The sequence below is a fragment of the Coloeus monedula genome (genome assembly GCF_965178545.1).
Source record: "Coloeus monedula genome assembly, chromosome: W".
NCBI classification, from domain to species: domain Eukaryota; kingdom Metazoa; phylum Chordata; class Aves; order Passeriformes; family Corvidae; genus Coloeus; species Coloeus monedula.
In genome coordinates this window covers 7,655,760-7,677,021 of record NC_138821.1, presented here as the reverse complement: position 1 = coordinate 7,677,021, position 21,262 = coordinate 7,655,760, and the positions used below count along the sequence as shown (strand labels likewise).

The 21,262-nt window shown below is 42.0% G+C and overlaps 1 protein-coding gene across 1 annotated transcript in view; it reads left to right on the top strand.

Annotated features, from left to right (window-relative positions):
* Positions 1 to 19,903, top strand: part of LOC309584581 (DDB1- and CUL4-associated factor 12-like) — a 66,667-nt gene extending 46,764 nt beyond the window's left edge. The window contains exons 7-9 of the mRNA XM_082300672.1: positions 2,056 to 2,218; positions 7,814 to 7,998; positions 8,757 to 19,903. Coding sequence (XP_082156798.1) covers positions 2,056 to 2,218; positions 7,814 to 7,998; positions 8,757 to 8,915 — 507 coding nt within the window. The 3' untranslated portion in view covers positions 8,916 to 19,903. The remainder of the gene's footprint in view (positions 1 to 2,055; positions 2,219 to 7,813; positions 7,999 to 8,756) is intronic.
* The last annotated feature ends 1,359 nt before the right edge of the window (positions 19,904 to 21,262 follow it).

The following is a 21,262-nucleotide window of genomic DNA, read 5'->3' as shown; positions in this document are numbered from 1 at the left end:
TGAAGGCAAAAATTTCAGACTAATTTCAGAGGAGGAGGAGAAGGTGACATGCTGAGGAGGCACCACCATATAATCAAATACCAGAAAATGTAAAGCAATATGCTCTCTTTACTGATGGTTTCTGCTGTATCATAGGGATACATCAAACATGGAAAGCTGCCATATGGAGTCCTACATAGCGAGTCACAGAAGCTACCAATGGACAAGTTAGATCAAGTCAGGTTGCAGAGCTGAAAGCCATCCAGCTGGCTTTAGGTATCACTGAATGAGAGAAGTGGCCAGCCCTCCACCTCTACACTGACTCATGGATGGTAGCAAATGCTCTGTGGGGGTGGCTGGACCGACAGAAAAAGACCAATTGGCAGTGTAGAGTGAAACCCATCTGGGCTTCTGAATTGCGCCAAGACATCGCTGCTCATGTAGAGAAGTTGGCTTTTCAAACATTGGTATACACATTTAGTGAAGTCTACCTGGTTAGTTAACTCTAGAGGCTCTACCAATCAAGCTGGCCTTGCCTAATCAAAACCTCCATGTACCATAGAAGGGGATAAAGTCCCCATGGTGCATCTGAGAAATATGTTGGGGAAGACAGTTTGGATCAGTCCTGCCTCAAGCAAAGGCAAATCCATCTGTGGGATTGTTTTTGCTCAAGGACCCGGGTGTATTTGGTGCATAATGCAAAGGGATGGGGAAATGTGATGTGTACCTCAAGGGGATTTGATTTTTTGGTGAGAACAGCCTGTAATGTTGAATTGTTTAATATTGGTTGCTGAATGCCACTGCCACTGTGTGCCATAACTACCATGGACAATGAGGATAGACTGCTCCAGATATACCAGTCATGGGCTCCTGATGCAGCAACCAGCTGACAGCACACCAGCCCTCCTGTCCTGGAAGACATTTTGGATAGACAGCCATTGACTAAGGGAATGGTACCCATGCTTGTGTGTGTATATATATATTTTTTTTTTTTTTTTTTTTGGTAGGTGTAGGATCTGGCTGTGATTTAGATGGTATAGAATAAGGGTTGGATAATGTCCTGGTTCCATCCAGGACAGGGTTAATTTTTGCAGCAGCTGGGAGGGGCACAGCCCGGACCCAGGGATTATCCAATACCACCTCATGCCACGTGCAGAGGGGACGGAGGGAGGTGGCATGTTTTTAGTTTTTCTGGGGTGTACAGTTGAGTGGTGCTGGATTCCATGTAGTGAGCAATCGTGTGTGAATAGTTCACCTGTCTTGTACACTCTGCTTTTAGCATTGTTGTTGTTACTGTTCATTTTCTTATTTCGTTGCTATTTCTAGTAAATTGTTCTTATCACAACCCATGATCTTTACCTTTTTTTACCTCTAATTCTCCTCTCCAGCCGCTGCTGGGGGAGGTGGGGGGAAGTGGTGCGTGGTCTGGGGTAATTCAGTGGGAACACTAAATTGGGGAATACCATTCCTAAACCACAACAAACACATAAATCTTTAAGTAAAATGCAATGTACTAAAAATTAGAACTTGGGGAAAGAAACTTCCCACTCACCTTATTTTTAAGGGTGAGAGGTGCTCTTAACTTTCTGCCATTTCTGGGTGAGTTGAAGTGAACTGTTCCATAGAGAGTATAATTGATACTTGATTAGCAGCCTTCATAAAGGAAGTTGCACTTATTTAAGTGTAATTGTAGATCAAACCCACAAATATCTATACTATTGTATGAAGTAAGCTTTTTCAGCTGAGAGATGATGTCTGTGTACACCTGCTGAAGAAATAACAGCAGTTTAGAAAGATGTAAAACAATATACCAAAATGTCCATTGTTCTTTGCATAATACATGGTTCAGTCTTTATCATCTCAGTTTTGTTCAGATAAGGCATCTAATCTTCAGGGGTTGTTTTTTCTCTGGGTCAGGTTGCTTTTCTCTTAAACTTCTATTGTTGTGATGAACTTATTTTTTAGCTGCATTTTGGGTTTTTTTCACTGCAACTTCCTTGAGCATAGTTTACAGAATTGTTCTATTAGTGTTTTGCTCTCTTTTCATGTGTTGATTTGTCTTTTCTTTGTTTCTAGTTACTTTCCACAAAGTTGCCATACTGCAGGGAGAATGTGTGTTTGGCTTATGGTCAGGAGTGGTCAGTGTATGCAGTAGGATCACAGGCACATGTCTCCTTTCTGGATCCAAGGCAGCCTTCTCACAATGTTAAATCCGTCTGTTCCAAAGAACGAGGCAGTGGTAAGAAACTTGTCAAAGGGTCCTTCAAATGGTTTGCTTGCAGAAGTAGTTATTAAGACTGCAGTAAGATAAGCTTCCAATAAATATGAAGGTTTTTTATGTGATAAAGTATTAATAGCATATATAGGTTTTGCTTTTAGGACATTATTCCTTGAGCAACCAACAAACCAAATGTAAAAGCAACTCTGAAATCTAATGAAGGACAACATCAGTGTTTTTATGATCAACTAAATTACACACCATCCAAATATCACTGAACTTTTAAAAGTATGCATTTTACTTATTACTGAACTTCACTGTGCACTTTACTTCTGCTTATTTTTTTATTGTGTCTTATTCTGTTTTACTTCATTTCAAAGCAAATCCAGTCTTTGTACCACTATTAATACTGTCTATTCTTGCATTTTTCTCTGGGGACAGAAAAAAAAGCATGTTGTCTGCTCTGTCCTATCATATTGGGAGTCAGTGCTGTGAGTGAATGCTTGCTTTGTAATTTTAAAGTCATGAGTGAGACACTTAATTGTCAGTGTGTATTTATTTAAGTATACAAAAACTTACTCTTAAAAAAAAAAGTTTGCAGATTTTGGTGCTGTTTTCCTTTTCTGATGTGAATGTAGTATGTCCAATTGAACCTTACACCTAGGCCAAGCCTGAGAGTTTGCAGGGTACATGGTCCCATAAGCTTCTTCCCATACCCTTTATTTTCAAGCATTTGAAACCATATTAAACCCAGAGTAATAAATTGCAGTCCTTATTTAACTTGACTCTAGGCATTCATCTCTTCATTGGGCAAGTTTTTTTAAAAAAAATGCATGTAGGCAAGGATTAGGAAATTTTTTTTTATGTGGTTACTGGACGTTGAACAGTGCTGTCTAGATAAATGTCAGGGTCTGCTTCTTTCAGATACAGAAGTTTCTATAATATGAGAAAAGGTCATTTACCAGCTCATGTTTGTCACTTGAACATCTTTCTAGCAACACCTCTTGTCTTGACCCACTGTCAGTGAGGGCTCTGTGAAGGTCCTGACATTGTCACCCTTCAGTATATTAGAGAAGAAATACCAAGACACTGGAGTGTGGCGCCCAGTGGTGACTGGTGGCTAAAAACTTCTATCTTGAATTATGTGATCATCCCTGCTGAGGGGATGATCTATGTGTAGGGAGTATCTCTGGGGTGCTAGTTCACGTCTAGAGAAAACCTTTGTTCAATACTATTTTCTATTCTGCATAGTAGATTTTTTTGTGTGGGTGGGTAGTGGTGGAGGCACTTCTGTAATATTAATTCCCAAGATACTGAGTGTTTCAACTTTCTATTGATCTCACTGGGACTTGGAGTGGTGCAACACCTCTAGAAAGTAGGCTGTCTATTGATTTGCAGACTAAAATCTGGGTTGACTTTTAAGTGCTTTGAAGTGTTACTTGAATGTGCTTTCAGATTCTAAGTGCACCTGCTGGACATGGTAAGTCTGTATTAACTTCAGTTCATTAGTGTTGTTGTCTTGGTTTGAAAGACAGGTGTCTGCTAAGGAAGTCAGGAGCCCCCCTTGGAATGAAAAATGTAACACCCTTCCCTTCAAATTATTATAATTTTGAAATTAAGGGGCTTTCAGGCAAAGATATGAGAAATAGGAATAACAGTTCTTTACTAATATAGATATCAAAGCAATAATACAGAAATACTGGCTTAACCTGACAGAGTCAGGATATAGCCTGACACCCTGTTGGTCAGGGTGGTGGTAGCAGTCCAATTAAGTGGTGGCCGCAGTCCTCTTTGAAGTGGTTCTGTTGAAGCGGTGATCCTGTAGAAAGGTCTGGTCCTCCTCTGAAGGTCCAGTGGTGGTTATGTAGCTCTTGTCCTCTGGGAATCCAGTATGTAAGGGCTGACTGTGGTGTTCCAAACCTCAGATTATATCTAAGTAGGAATGCTTGTTTCCTCCCCCTGGGTGGAGCATCTAACAATGGGATGATGTAATTTTATGAGTCATGCAGTGAGGCTAGATGGCCCATTAACAGAAGATATCTCTCTGGAGGGAGTTATCAGGGATGTGTCATGGAAGAGATAAAGAACACTGCCCCACCTGGTTTCAACAGATGGTGATAGAATACATACTTTTGGTTATACCTTACATTGTAACCTAAGACAGTTGTATACAAAAGCAGATCAGAGAAATGTCACTTAGTAAGACTGAAACTGGGAGTGTTTTTTACCTAGTATATATATACCTACCTGTCTGCTCTATGTGAGAAGGTAGCTAATGCTTTTTAGTGCATCTTGTAAGAGTTGCTTTTCGTAGCAGCTGTACGAGAAAGTGCAGGCCCTGGACTGTAGTTCTTGATCTGTGAGAGTGACTGCTTTCTGCTTGACTGGCCTGCAGAGCAATGTTGTGTGCCCTTGACTTTATAATCCTGAAGGTGATGCCTTGAAGTGGCTACCTGAAAACAGAGGCTAGACAAGATTAAGAGAATAAAAGCGGGTATTTATTGAGGCCCTTCAATAGGAAGCATCAAAGGCAGCAATGTTAATGCAGTGGACAGAGCTTGCGCAGCACAGACTGTCTACTCTTTGTGTAGGACATGCTACTGCATCTTCATTTCCTTCTGGGATTTGTAGAGCTCCCTGCCTCTCAGGAGCAAGACTCAATTTGTTGACCCAAATAGTCCAGGCCTACAGGTGGTAGAGTGCTGGGAATGTAGAAGAGCTTACTGCGATCAGTTCTAGGCACAGGTAGTGCTTTTAGTTTGATGGGAATGATTAATCTGAGGTACTTCAGACCCTTAGGAGCCAATTTGAAGTGCTGTTCTTGAAAGCCTGTTCTAAACATCCACTTAGTAGTGGGTACATCATTAATTCCTTCAGTTTTCCTTCAATTTTTTTGATTAGAGAAAGATTCACAGTTGTTCTGTATTTTATAGCTTTTTATTATTTAGTTGCATTGAAAAGTATATGCCATCTCTTTCATATTCCATCCAAAGCAGTTAAGCAATAGAAGCAATAACCATGGGAATATAGAAGACAGAAAATTCATGGCCTAAGTCCTTGAAGAGGGGGGAAAACAAAGAAGATAATACCTTTCTTATCCAGGATGTTTAATGATGAGCCAAGAAACCCCCAGTTTTGACTGGTTCTGTGGTGAAAACTTGCCCTAGTGATGAACTTTGCTCATTATAATAATAAAAAACACACCCCTAGCTCAGGCACCCTCTACTCACAAAAAGACCACTACTCATCGAGCATGTGCTATGATTTCTTGGGACACTATGCCTTTAAATCGAAGCAGAGAAAGGACAAGCCAATAGAAAGGCAAGTAGTGACTTAAGTAAGATATGCTAATAGCCTAACATTGTAACAGTATAAGTAGGCCTTTGTGTGCCTCAGTGTGCTGGTTTTGTGGATCTACAACCCAGCACCCCTTTCTGATTAGAGCTGTAAATAAATCAAATACCTTGACTCTGTGGAGATCAGCTTCTTGCACACCAGGTGAAAGAACCTGATTCGGGACAACAATGAAGGGGAAGAGGTATCTCCCAACTTGCTCAGATGCATTTGTAGTTCTCTGAATTAAAGTCGAGATTCAGCAGGTGTGAGACTTGCACAGTGGTTTCCCACCTATGAAGCCTGCAGCCAAGACTTCACCTCATATTTAGAACACAACAATGTGGCCTTGCCTGTTCTAAGTGTGTTTAACAGATGCTGGTGGCTGTGGATGTAACATCAGGTTGTGGAGGTGGAAGAATGAGGATGTGTTTTTAGTTAGGACTCTGTACAGAGGGGAAGGGTAAACTGCATCTACACCTCTTGGATGTCTGCTGTCACATGTACTGCTGGGTGTATTCCAGTATGTCACAAGTTTTGTGACGTTCAGCCCCACTTGGTACAAGGACAGCAGTTGACACGTGGATGTAGCTGGCATAACTCACTCTTTTCCTCTCCTGTTTGAATGCTTGTTTAGGCTGCAATTCAGTGGTACTTTAAGGAGGGCTTAAAAAGCTGTAGGGTTTATAACCTGCCTTCATGTTGTGAAGCAAAATGAAGCATAGATGTGGTGGGGTTTAATCTGCTTAAAGGAGTTGTTTGTGTTAGAGTACTTATACAGAATAAACCTTTTGCACAATTATGACAGCTGGTGAGGGGTCAGTAGCTCTGACCAAGGAAGCTATGACCGGTCTGGAGAGATGGTCCCAAAAAGAGACCGTCTTCCCAAAGCCCGGTGTCTTCCCTCAGCTGCTAGCTAGGAGGGCCCGTGCAGAAGCTGTCAGCTCTTTAGTGATTGTCAGCTCGTGATTTCAGCTTAGCTCTGAAGGGCAGCCTCCAGGCCAGACCAGGGAGAGAAAGACGAGAGGCCCCGTATAGCTGTTCTGCACAAGGTAGCTTTATTAGTTCGGCGAAGGGGAGCCAGGGACGAGCATCTCTCTGCCCTCGCAGGGCCAGGGGGCTAGCTTTATAGGGATACAGGGGGTGGGTATCAGAAGGTATGGGCCAATGGGTTACAAAGGATCTGCATAGGGTCTCCCAGAGGATTCTGGGTTTGTCTTCTCGCCGTAACTGAAGAGTAGCTCCCTTTCCAGGGGAGTTCTGCTGGGAGGTTTAGGCATTCTCCTTATCTCAGCAGATGTCCCTCCAGGGCGGGGGCTGGGCATACCCCACACACAATAAATAGAGATGACAGGACATTTTGCAAATTGCAAATTCCTACATACAGAATCTCCTCAAGACTGTTTCCAAGGGAAGGAAACTTAATCTGAATCTTAATCTGAAGATAAGGCTTCAGATTAAGATTTTGTGAAAACAAAATGTATTCTTTTGCTCAATCTAATGGCATAACTGAATTGTGTTAGAATGTTTTGTTTGGATTGGAAACTTGTAGCTTCCCATGTGCTGGTGTAACATGGTGGTGCTTTGCTTGTAGTATTCTTAGTCTGTTTTTATTGTTGTGTGAAGTGCTAAAAGTACTAGCTATGAAGTAAGGTGTGCTGGTATTAGAATATTTGAGCAGCGACAGCCTCAAAATTATTTAAAATCCTGATCTGTCTTAGCAGCAAAATGACTAGTGCTTATACTTGCTTACAGCTAGCCTCTTGACCAGCAAAATGCACTTGATAGCAGCTGGGACTGTAATTTTTCTCACATAGTCACTTATCATAGCTTGGCAGATAGCTGGATAGGTTGTGAGCTTGTTGAGGAAACCAATGTGATGTTCTTTCCTCTGTCTGCTGCCCACATACTCATGGTGTGTTCACTTAAAAGCTTGTGAACAGAACAAAACTACTCTTGATCCTAAATGGCTTATGATCTTTGTTTATCTGTCAGAGCTGGGGCCTGCTGAGAATTAAGCTTCTTACTACACCTCATCAGTGTAGCTGATGGCATCAGAGGAGAAAGGAAGTAGTATATGTAATTGAAGCTGCTGTTTCAATAGCATCAATGAGATTTGTCTGCACTGCTCCATAGCAGTGTGTGGTCCAAACTTGTGTGTTATGGAAAATACTACTAGTAGGTAGTTCCTCTTAAAGAAAATTTTAGACATCAAGCAGAGCACTGCAGAGCCAAAGCATCCATTTTCCTTACTGCATTGTATGTCCCTTCTCTTTTTGACAGGTATTCGATCGGTGAGCTTCTATGAGCACATCATCACAGTGGGAACAGGGCAAGGTTCCCTATTGTTTTATGATATCCGAGCCCAGAGATTCCTGGATGAAAAGCCCCCACGTGCCTGCTATGGACAGAAGCAGAAATTAGGAGGAAGTGACATTTTAAAGTTGACTACTGGGAAAGGTTGGCTGGTGAGTAGCTTGTAGTTGTAGGAAACCCTTTACACAGGAGTTTACACTGGTTCTTTTTGTAGTAATGGAAGCTATTGTATGAAATGTCTCCCAGTCAAACAGTGATTATGTAACTAACTATAATCTTGAAAAGCAAGAAGTGCTGCAGTATTGTGCTCTATAAAAGCTTTATGAAAGGGTATTGAATGGTTGGTTGCTCAAGTGTAAGGCATACTAACTACTTTTCTTATGCACTGATTCATAAACTTTTATAGATTTTATATCTTTATATTTTCTAATGTAATCTAACTTCTAGTTTTCAAAACCTCAAACACAAATTCATTGTCTTCCTTTAAAAATGTGTTACTCTAATATGATACTCAAAGCCAGAGAGATTTAATTTAATTGTGTGCAATGTTAGAAACTGTCCTCCTGAGGTAATGCCATGGCAGGCACTTGAGTTCAATTTTCTGTATGTTATCATAAAGCAGTTAATGGCTTTGTCTAACTTCTCTCCATTATCCTTTGTATCATTGTGATGTAACTTTAAAAACAAATGAAACTTGATAGCTTCCCTACCCTTCATCTCCCCCCTCCAATGTTTGGCCCCAATGTCCCCAGAAAAAGATTCAGGACAACTTTGTTATTGATCTGTCTGAAGCTTCAGGAGTATTAACAGAGAAGGTCCCGTTTTAGGCTCTGGAAACTACCTTTGCTTTTGTGAAACAAGGTTTTGGGGTTGTTTGGCAGCAGTAATAATTTAAACTTTCCTTTAACAGAATCACGATGAAACCTGGAGGAATTATTTTTCTGACATACGTTTCTTCCCAAATGCTGTTTATACCCACTGCTATGACTCATCTGGAACGAAACTCTTCGTGGCAGGAGGCCCCCTTCCATCAGGACTTCATGGGAATTATGCTGGTCTCTGGAGCTAATGATAACTCTTCAGAAATGCTGATCTTTACACAGATTTCCACTTTTCTTTACCATTTTAAAAACAAAATTGTGTGATGCCATTGATTTCTGGTTTAAATGCAAGTTATTTTTCGGCAGAGTTTTCTGTTGGTCTCCAACAGTCTTGTACATCTTTTTGAACCATTATTTTTGCTTTAACCTCCTTGATCTTTTACATGAAGGTTTTTTTTAATCCTTTTTTAATTGTATTTACTTCAAATGACTCTTCCCCCACATTTAGGCTGTCTTGGCCATGTGCCTCCTCCTCTTTGCTATGAGGTAGGATTCCTTTCTTATAGCGTGGTTGCTTCTGGACTTTCTGTGAAAGTCTAGGGGCTGTGTGTCTGCAGATATTTTGTGTCAGTTCCATTACCTGGAGTGAGGACTACTTGTAATTTTAAAATATTAAAAATATTTGTAAGAGATAAAGTAGTAGCTTATCTGTAGAGTCTGGACCTAGTCTGGGTTAATCTTATTTTTTAAAAGTACAAGTCTAATGACACTTTATACATAGAGGAGTACAGTCATTTTAATATGTACTCATTGGAGCCCAGGGACAGATTCCCCAGGAATATTGCCCCTCAAGCCCAAAGTGCAGGAGTTTTAAAAAATGCATTTGCATTTGAATTGTAGTTTTCAGCAGTGCCAAAAGAAAATTTATCCACTGTTCATTTTCTGCTTTTCCCAGGTATCAGCTTGCACAACTGGAGTTTGTATGGGCTGTTCTGCAGTGTGGCTATTGCAGGATGACATTACATTGAGGGCCTGAAGAGGTGCTGAGAGGAAATGGAGGCTAGGGACATGAGTGTTCTTGTCCTTCAAAATGAACTAAATCTATCAATTTTCCAGATGAGTCAAGATTCCTTAGTATGCTGCTGTGGTAGCTCATTGGTTCTTCATAAACTGCCTAAAACCCAGGACCTCATTTTGTCCCAGGTTGTGGAAACTTTTCCCATTTTAGCTGTTCTGGTTGGCCACCTCCTCTTATAAGCCAATGGAATAAATAAACTGGGGTTTTTTTCTCTGAGGTTAAAGAGTGCATCTTGGACTTGCCTAATGCAAGCTGGAAGCTTTCCATGTAGCAAGATAACTTGCTGTTAGCTCACATTGAGCTAGCAGCATCTGTTGTCATCTTGCTTGCTGTAGGAGAGGCTCAGGTTTTCCTCGAATCCCCTGCTGCCTTCTGCAATCAAACTCCCACAAACTTCATGTGGGACTGGGTGGGGAGAATAGGTCCAATGCCCTTCAGGTCCAGCCATGAAGCATGTGCATTCCAGGGTGATGGTCTTACCTAATACTCACTAAAGTGCAGGACTCAAGGGTGCTCCTCCTAGCCTTTTGGCAGACACCAAGCTTGGCTTGTTACTGACACCTCTGTTCTCTGCTGGGATGAATGCCTTTCCCATGCCCTTGTCACCAGTGGAGCAGTGTGCCTGTATCTCACTGCTTTGGTGCCAAATCAGTAGTTGGCTGAAGCTGAGAAGAATGACAAGGCTGGGACATGCTCTGTTCTTCTGTGTCTGCTGGAGATCACAGCCACCGCTGTAGAGTAGCTCTAGTCCCATATGCAGTTCCTGCCAGATTGCCTAGAGCTAGTCTGCATATGTCTTTGTGGTCCCTCTCATCTTTGTATTCTATATCTTTGTCAGTAATGCCAAGCAGTAAGACTTGGGCTTAATTTCTGGTTGGTAGTGGACACTTGGATGAAAATTCTGCAAGGAATGCAGTTCCCTCCCATCCTGGTGAAAATCCTGTTAAGATGTCTCCCAGACATGCACCTGTCTCAGAAGTATAATTTACTCACACTGAGCACTGACATGGGTACTTCACAGATCTTTTTGTGGTGTTTCATAATTCTACTTCCCTTGTGGGTTGGTTGCTTAAACTGAATCAGTTCATGGTGAAATTATAAACTATGGAGTAGCAAAGGAATGCTCAAATTTTATTTAGAGTTGTTCATTGTTTTTTAAAGATGTAATGGTGCCTGTGTTGTTCTGTGATGGCAACTTACTGCTTTGGTTATTTTAGGGATTTTGAAAAGTGGAAGTATACAGAGAAAAACAAATCTTGGTGAAGTATGGCAGGATGTGTATTTCTAGGATTATTCCTCCAGCTACCATGTAAGATTGCTCTGTCACAGGGAACAGTTTCTGGTTAGTTGTTTTGTTGGGCTTGGTTTGAGGTGCCTTTTTTTTCCCCCTCTCCTCTAAAGAAACTAGACACTTGACTCTGAGTGTCCTCTAATTCTGCCGAAACAACTAGTTAGGCGCTTAGCGTCATCACTGCCAAAGGAAAACTGATCTGGAAACCCTACCCCTGATGTTGATTTATAAATTTGAAGCATATTCCAGGTCTGGGTGAGGGGGCAAAAAGGGTATTTTTATGGACTAAGCTTTAGCCTCTAAACATGGAGGCTGATCTTTCTGCAGAGTCAGCAGTCTCTAGGTTATTGAAGAGGTCACCTTGGCACCCCTGGAAAGTGTCCCTCTCTGCCAACTCTGATTTCCACAAATACCTCAGTGTGCAGTCCTAAAGCCTGGTAGTGTGAGTACCCTTTTCCTCACTTTTTTTCTGCATAGGAAGCTTTGGACAATTCTCAGAAGAATCTGATCAATGATGTAAAATTTCTCAAGTTTCATATGCTTCTGTGTATTCTGCTTTCATGGTGCTTTCTTGCAAAGATAACTTCTCATGGGGAGGGAGCCATCCTTGTTGCTGTATGAAAAGCCCCCCAAAAAACTGGGAACAAACTAGATATAGTGCTGCAAGAACACAAATTGGGCCAGAGAGAACTTAATTTATAGCCTGTTTCAGTGATTTTAAATGCTTGTAGCAATATAGCATTATAGATGTTACATTTCAGAATATTTTGTGGTTGGTCATATGTCACTTTTGGTCCAGTCAAGGTTAGAAAAAGAGGCAGAGAAAGGTGATGATATGCCAACTGTCCAAATATAAGTCATGGGAGAAATAGGATAAAAAGCCAGGTTTTCTTACTTGAATTGATTTTATTGCCCTACTGGTTTAGAAATCAGTTGAAATCCAGGATCATGGTGAGAGAAGCAGTGGTTTCCCATTGAAGTGCAGGAATGACTGTACAGCAGGGAATCTCTCATCTCTTCATGGAGGCAAGTTGAGTGCACCCTGGTGTTCAAATAGCAGATACACCCCTGATACATGAAATTCAGTCTGGTGACTGAGTTGTGCTCACTGTGTCTTGATGTGCTCTGCTGAGACCCAGTGTCATTTGCATTTTCAGGTTGTCTTTTCTAATGTTTCTTATCAAGTTCCCTCCCTTGCTCTTTCCTGCCCATCTGAATGGTCTGTTTGGGGTTGCCTCCTCCACCCCAAATCATCCCAGTCTTTACTGTAGCAATATTGTACTTGCAGAGGTGACCTCTGTTGAGCAGAAATGGGCTTGCTGGCATTTTGTCAAGCCATGCTTGAGACCTTTCATTTGCTTTATTTTAAACTGGGTAGACCTTTGAGGCTGGCTCAGATGGGAGAACTGGGTAGTTGCCCTAGTACATGCTTCACTAATGGGAGGATTACACAGTAACAGTCTATTTCTGGGGGGGAACAGACTCTGGTTTATCTCACATTAGGCACTTGAAGCAGAGAAAAGAACTTTAATTATAACAGACCTTTGGACTTTTCTTCCTACTGTTAATTTTTCCATCATGTGGGATCTTCTGTGCTGCCAGTGAATGTAGGAACTAGTTAATTTTATCACTCAGCTCTTTTCAGTAGACTACCATGTTAATTTGGGTAGCTTTGGATATTGCATTTTCAGTATTCATAATCACAGGTAATCAAACCCAGTGACTTAATTATGGGTTCAGTAATACAATTCTTCCTGGCTGACTTGACTGTACAAGGGAGAAAGCTGGAGGAATTACCAGGAATGAGGTGAAGAGTAGAATCATAGATTCAACTGGGTAGCAACATCTCAATAACAATTGGGTGTTATGTGATAGACCTTCCTGCAGTGTTGGCTTGAGCAGAGAAATGAGGGTGGTGCTCACCCTCTTCACCTTATTTCTGGTAATTCTTCCAGTTTTCTCCCTCGTACAGTCAAGTTTGTTAGGGAGAATTGCTAGTGCTCTCCTTGGGCGCTTTCTGGGATTGTGATAAAGGAGTCCATTTGCTTGATTCCCTCATCTGTGCTGCTGGTTAGTCCAAGGTGAATAAATTACCAAAGAACAGTTAATAGGTGTTTGTTCCTAGTCTCAGTTGTTCATTTTCCACATAGATCCATTTTTAAGATCATAGCAAGAGTACCCAGTGATCTTACTGGACTTAGTCTGTCCACAAAGGTTACATTCACATTGTGGGTGACTCGTGACTTCCTAATGAGGGTAACTCCTGAACTGCATTATGGAGATATATTTCCTGGCTCTATTTTAAGTCTTTGGCTGCTTTTTGTATCTTAATCCTTAAGATACTTATGTTCAGTTATTCTTCTCCAGAATTTCATCCTCTTCCTTCACCTGAGCACTTGCTTTGTATATAGCTTGCATCTGCAGAGTTAACAGATTAAAGTTATGATCCAGCTATGTCAAGTGGTGGTTTGGCGTCTTAATTTCTGCCCCTCAGATGAGGGGCACTTACTGACCTTGTGAATTAATATCCCTCACCTGATGCAGATGTGAAATAAACCAGGCTTTGATGGAGATCCCCTGTTTCCTTTGCTTGCAAGAAACCAAGAATAGATGGGCTGTCGCTTACTGCATTTTGGCAAAGCAGCAGCATCTTTCAGTAGCTAGGTGGGAGCTCTGATATCTATTTGTGGTGGTCTGATAACCTTATTTTCCGTAAACCCACTTTTCCAAGGTGTCTGAGAGGTTCTTAGCTTCTATTGCAATTGCTGCTATGAATAAATTACTGAACTGAGGTACAGCTCATTCCTAGGAACACTGTTGCAGAGCTATGTGTGATTCAGGTGGAGCTGATCCTCTGTCCAGCCCATGCTGAGCCCTGGACTCCTGTGCTAGCCAGGCATATGCTCTCTAGCTTAAAGCAAAATGAAAATCCCTGTGTGCCTCGCTGGCCACCCCTCACCCAGAACCTCAACTTAAAATGCATTTCTGAGTATTGCAGTACCTTCAGTAACTTAGTCTCTGAAGCACAGACACCAGGAATTTGTCTGTTACAGACAAGGGAGAATGGAAAGGAGAATATAGCCACATCTTGTCTAAAGGAATCTCCTCTTTATGCTCTCCCTTGCTTCTGCAAGTGGGCACTTCAGTGCATGTTGAGGATGGGCAAGGGGCACAAGAAAAAAGGTTAAAGTCCAACAGTGTTTGGTATTGCTCTCAGAACTCTTGAAGAATTAAAAAATATAGAGGGGATACTTATTCATTGCTCAAGAGGTACTTTTGAAAGGGCTTAATCAGAAGCATTTTCAGAGAAATCAAGTAGATATCCCTGTCATTCTTGTTTCTTCATGTTAGTTTTCAAGGATTTAAATTGGGAAGTATCTTTTGGCTTGTGATGCTGGGTTTCTTAATGTGGTACTTGTGGTACTTGGCTAATTAGAAGAATGCTCTTGATAGAAAGGAATCTTCCCAATTAAAATTAAGTGCCATTTTCTAATGGTCTTTCCCTCTAGTATCCTGCTTACAGCAGTGTCTTGGTTTGAAAGACAAGTGTCCGCTAAGGAAGGCAGGAGCCTCCCTTAGAATGGAAAATGTAACCCCCTTCCCTCCAAATTATTATAATTTTGAAATTAAGGGGCTTTCAGGCTAAGATATGAGAATAGGAATAACAGTTCTTTACTAGTATATATAACAAGGCAAACAAACAACAATAACTATGGCAGTAACAACAAACAAAACCAGAAACCCAGTGACAGCCTTCTCGGCCACAGGCACTCTCCCCTTTGGTGTAGTGATGGTCAAAGCCGGCAGGAGTGCTGGCGGCTGCCCGGTGGGCAGGGCAGGTGTGTTGATTCCCCTGCAGCTGCAGGGGGTGCTCCAGCGCAAGCTCGGGGAGCATGCGGTAATGGTGGCTTGACCAAGACGGGAAGGGATGGACAAAAGGCTTGCTTCACAAACCCCCAGGGGCAGCCGATGCCGGTGCCCCAGCAGGACCCTTGGGACCAGCAAACTGGAATGGCAGGAATGAGCACAAAATCCCAGGTGGTAGACGAGATGTATCAAACTCCGGGGCTGTAGTGGGAACCCCGGGACATCTTAGCAGGCAGGGGGTGCAGAGCTACAGTGTAGTGAAGACTCGGAGCAGTGGCAAAAGAAGGGTGGGGGTGGGGCAGCGGCAGCCCAGCTCCGAGTGGGGCAGGGAAAGGCGGGCTCAGGATCCTGGGGTTTTTCCCCTGAGACACCCGAGCAGATGGCGAAAAGTCCCTCTTTTAGTGAGGTAGGGTGTTAAATAGGGTCCCAATGCAACGGCCGCTCCCACAGGCAGAGCTCCACTCACGGTAGAAGAAAGGCAGCAGAAGGCAGAACCTCACAGTGGTGACAAATCCTCCCCACAGCAACCGCAGCCTCTCTCCCCTCCGAACGCCGAGAGAACAATAGAGCTAGGGGCTGCACCCAACCCGTTTTCCCAGTCCAAATCTCGTGGCATCTCTGCCCTACCCGAGAAAACCCCAGGTAAAAGAAAGTAGCCAGCTGGACCCCTCCCCTGAGCTGTGGCCATGTCTTTTGACTCAAGTATCCAGTTGTTATTGTCTCCTAGCAACAAGTATGGTGGAAAATTCCTTAAGAGAAAAAGAAAAAACAAAAGGAGAACTCCTAAAACCCCAACAGAGTGTTGTGGTCTACGAAAGCACACACAGATCTAAAACAGGGTGCCAGGGTTGGCAGAGTTAAGAAAATCTGGTCTACCTGACCATTTCTGTACCTAAAAAATCACCAAGTAAAATACTTGATTATATACAAATTGTAGTCATTGTACTGAAACTGAGAGGGTGTATAAAACCCTTGCAACATAGTGTGAGGTCTCTATAGTCCTAGAAATTGATTATTTGACCTCAGAACAAAAATGTAGGAGTCAATATGTTGTTTTCTTAGGAACTGCTTTTCTAGATTCCCTTATTAAAAGGGAAAATTCAGGTGCTGAATCTTAAAATCTCATTAAACTTGTACTTTTTATTTGCCCATTCACCTGGTCTCCTTTCTTTTTCAAGGCCTCCCACAGTCTCAGGGTATATAAATCACTATGACTCATCCAAATAATGCCAAAACAGTCTAACAAGAGGTTAATGTGCCTTCCTCTTCTGGTACCTTGATCTTTGTAAAGTTATCTCACAAACTCATCACTATCTTAGGGTTGGGTACACGCACTGTCTTTTTCTAAGATGTATATGTTGAAGTTGCAACAGGTTTGTACTGTTACTTGTGGCTTGTTCCATTTGTGTTAGGATGTGGTGTAGACACAAATCAATACACTGGTTTTTCTTGGTATCAGCCTTACCTGACATCTATCAGTGCTTGCTTGTATGTTAGTGTACACAAATACTGGATCTTCCCCATTGCCTATGATGTATATGATGCACAAACTACACGAGATGTTTTAAAATATGCAGTGGTCACAACTTGTTGCCCGAGGGTGTGATGTCTTACAGTGAACTGTTTTTAATGTTTTTTCCCCAAATATATTTAATAAGATCCAAAGCCCTGGAAAAAAAAAATCAGGGCTTGCTGATACTTGTTGGCTTTTGTTCTGAGTCCAGGGTCTGATGCTTGTTAACAACTCCTGCAAAACCACCCATATAACAGAGCTTTTCTCAACTTGCTGTTTCTTTCACGAGCTGTGTCAGAAACAGCACTGGATCCTGAACTAAAACAGAAGCTGTAAAGTGAAATAGTAACAACTCTCTTCAAATATTACAGTGCACATTTTTAACTGTCAGGTAAAACTGTTCAAAATTAGTGATGCAACTTGCAAATGGAACAGTGGGAAATTGCAGATATGTGAAACCGGTTTGTCTGCACATGGGGCTCAGTGTTCAATTACCTTGTAAATTGTTTCTTCTCTCTGAAAAGCGGGGGTTGTATTTTTTTAGTCTTTATTTTTCATACAAAGACATTACACATTTGGCTTTGTTTTCTTAATTGGCAAAGGATATCTTTGTTCTTAAACTGACATCTGGAGTTTGGGCTAAGTTTCTGTCTCATGCAGATAGAGGATGGTGTGATTGATACAGAATGTCTGTTCCCAGCTGTAAGGGTAATTCGTTCATAAGAGCATAGAAACAGGAACACTTCTTCATTTACTGTGGCCTTCAATGGACATGTATATCCATAATTAACTGAAGTACATTACCACACTGTTGATCCATGAGACTACCTTTGTATTTAGAATCAGCATGATTAGTCATCAGTGTATTGACATTAATAAATTGTCATGGAGCTCTAATGTATGTGTATTTCCTGTGCTAACTGCATTTGTTTTCCCTGTACCCCAGTTCAGACTTAATCTGGAGTTGTCTTTTTAGTTCTTGCTAACTTTGGAGTTTCTTCAAAATCAGTAAGCTCCTGGTTTTATCATAGTCCCTTTTCAGAGTAGAACAGATTGGTTTAATTTTGTTTTCTAATCTTTAGCACTTTCCTCTCCTCCCATTTCTTCTTAGTTCACCTTTAACAGTAATTTCAAAGCTGCTTTCCTAGTCTGAAAAATATTGAGTCATAATAAAAAGAAAACCTGTAGCTCACTGTAGAAAGATCACTCTGTGCTTTTACCATAAACTTCAGTGGCTGGCTGCCTACCTTGGAAGGGGAGACTCCACTCTGCATAGTCTACAGAAGCTGAAATTCTCTTGCATCCATATTATACAGTGGATGTCAGCAGATCAGGAAGTGGATGTGCCCTGCATCTGCACCCAGTTTGTTAATCTGATCAGTGATGCTTTAGTCAACTAGAGAACTGGCATCTTTGGCTGCTACTCAGTGTTATAACTAAATTGAAAGCAAAATCGAGGGTGCATTGGTGACTTTTTGCTGACTTGGTCCCATTTAAAGACTTTCTCCACAAACCTTTTTGTCTTTTGCATATTTCATGGATTATGAAAAAAAGGTGCTATCGTAGGGCTATGAGCTAAACTCTGTGCTCAAAAGGCAAAAGTTATGAACTTTGGCCAGCAGTAATGCCAAAGGCTGGCTATGCTCAGAGATGAGCTGGTAATGGAGTGTTTGAGCAATAGAAGCCTTGAGAGTTCCACAACAGTCCTTGCTGGACTTTCCCAAGCACCGTTCAGCACTATCCCTATTTAAAACCAAAACAGGGATTGCATTGTGCAGTGGAACCTGAATTTCATAGGTTTGAGAGAGACACTGGAGAGAAGAGTCCAGGTTCCATGTATTTTAAATACAACTTAAAACCAATGCAGCTATACTCAGATCAGCACCACTTCCTACCTTTCCCTCCATTTAGATGGGAATTCAAAAGTAAACTCAGCAATACATGATCTGGTTGTGTGCTTGCAGGTGGAACATGGGATTCTTGAAATTTGAGAATTGAAATTTCTTATGTGGAAGAACTCTGTGTGGGTGCAAGATCTTGGATCTTGGATTACAGTTCTTCTGCCAGCTTGATAAATGCAATTAAGTGCTCTGGACTCTTCTGAAGAACTGATCATTTTAGGTCATCTGTGTGTTGCTTGACCACATGGACAATGTAACAGTGGTTTTTACAGCTTGCTTTCCACGTCAGTCACAAATAACTCTTAATTTGCCGTGTGGAGGAAAACTGTTAATTTGATCTGGAAATGTGGGCATGGACGCAACATGGACTGGGATTGAGGGCACCCTCAGCAAATTTACTGATGACACTGAGCTGTGTGGTGCAGTCAACACTCTGGAGGGAAGAGATGCCATCCACAGGAACCTTGACACACTTGAGAGGTGGGTCTGTGCGAACCTCATGAAGTTCAACAAAGCAAAGTGCAAGGTCCTACTACTGGGTCGTGTCAATCCCAGACACACCGACAGGTTGGGGGGAGAAGTGATTGAGAGCAGCCCTGGGAGAAAGACTTGGGGGTGATGGTTGATGAAAAACTCACCATGAGCAAACAGTGTGAGCTCACAGCCCAGAAACCAACAGAATCCTGGGCTGCATTAAAAGTAGTATGGCCAGCAGGTCAAGGGAGGGGATTCTCCCCCTCTGCTTTGTTCTTGTGAGACTCCACCTGGAGTACTGTGTCCAGCTCTGGGGTCCCCAACATAAAAAGGACATGAAACTGTTGGAGCAAGTTCAGAGGAGGCCGCAAAATTGATAAGAGGACTGGAGCACCTCCCCTACAAAGGCTGAGAAAGTTGGGGCTGTTCAGCATGGAGAAGAGACAGTTGTGTGGAGATCTCATAGCAACCTTCCAGTATCTGAAGGGGCTACAGGGAAGATTGAGAGGGACTCCTCATCAGGAACTGCAGTGAGAGGACAAGTAGTAATGGGTACAAATTGAAAGAGGGGAAATTTAGGTTAGATATTAGGAAGAAATTTTTTACTGTGAGGGTGGTGAGATACTGGAACAGGTGGCCCAGGGAGGTTGTGAATGCCCCAACCCTGGCAGTGTTCAAAGCCAGGTTGGATGCGGCCTTGAGCAACCTGGTCTAGTGGGAGGTATCCCTGCCTATGGCAGGGGAGGTTGGGACAAGATGAATTTAAGGTCCATTCCAACCCCATAACATTCTGTGATTCTATGTCTCTATTAAGAGCCTAATTTTCCATCTTGCATTAACTGGGTTACTGTGTTCATATACCAGAAAGGTGTTGCTCTTTGAAAAAGCATGTTAATGTATGTGGCAATGCCCCATGCACTTTTTAAATACCTAGATCTGTCCATTCTCATCTGAGTATCGTTAAACATGCTGTAGTCTGGCATATAGGTCTTTTACTACTGCCCTGTTACATAGATAATTGTAATTAACTGCAGTTTGGTTTTTTCCACTACTTGAGGTTGCGTGATCTGAAAATTGGTGAACAAAAAGTAGTTGTGCCTCTTATTGTGTATCTCGAAATAAAATGTATTTATATAGTGTGTTGTCTTGGTTGATGGTTTCCTTTATTTTGTAATTATCCCACTGCAAGTAAATCCAGGGCAGTTGGGTTTCTCCTTGTAACAGTCCAGCTTCTGTGTGGACACAACTGATTCAAAGGAAACAAACTGTTGTTTTTCCTTTACCAGTGAGTGGATTGAGATCCCAAGGGCACGTTCTCAGTTTATTCCTGTTTTTTATAGCTTAAACATCAGTCCTCTTCTCTGTATAGCTGCAGTAACACTCCTTGCTTCTATAGTAAATGTATCTAATGTCAGAGTTGGGACTGTTACACTCTTCAAAGCATCTCCTTCTTGTTCTTTTCTTCTGGTACCTAATTTGTTCTGAGGCAAGTTTCCTTTTAACCATGGTTTTTTTTCTAAGACATACTGTACAGCACAGATACCTACAGGTGGACTAAGGGTTTTAGGGAGACTTTATGTACTGAAAGTGCAGCTGTAGCTCTAGATCTTTCACCATATTTTCATTGCATAGGAGAATGAGGCCTCTGTCCAGCTGTCCTATTTCCCTGCCTCCTCTTGCCTGCCTAAAATTGGGAAGGTTATTTTTTGGAGAGGAGGAATGTCCTTAAAACATTGAAGCTTTATGTTGAAGGTTAAAATCACATGCCTAAAAGCAGCTCCTGTATCCCCATCTTCTTCACACGACCTCACCCTGCGGTGCTAATTTCCATGGTCATGGACAAACTGCAACTTTGTATGCAAGCTATGGGAGACCATGTATCCAGATTTGCCATATCTGCTCTCTGTAGTATTGTAGTAGGCATTACAGAGGAGAGTCTAAAAGGCATGTGAATATTATCCTGTCATCCTATTGAGCCTTATACCAAAACTTAGAGATGCAAAAAAAGAAGTATTCATGGCCCTGGAGACAGGCAGGAGATGATGGGTTAGATGTGTGGTGGGATGAAGCTAGAAGGAATTGGTAGTAGTGGTTCCTGGCTTGCATCCTGTCACAGCCATGGATTTGGACAAGCTTGTGCCAATCCCTCAGTGTGGAAGCTGTATCTGAACTGATTGAGCTGTGCTCTATTCCTAGAGGGTTATTCTTGCTGCTGCTTCTCTTTAACACAGAACAGGTCCTCTGCCAGGCTGATGCTTTTCTTTATACCCCTATACCTCATAAGAAACTGAGAAGAGGGTGAAGGGACAGTTTAAGCTATAGAAAAGGCCCTGACAATCAGGGTTACTAACTCTCCAGTTGCATCGGATGATCCATCAAGTACAGCATTCAGATGATGTGGGGCCTTTCAGCTGACTTGTGGGACCAAAAAGGATTGGGGATGGCTGAGGACCTCAGGAAGTATCAAGACA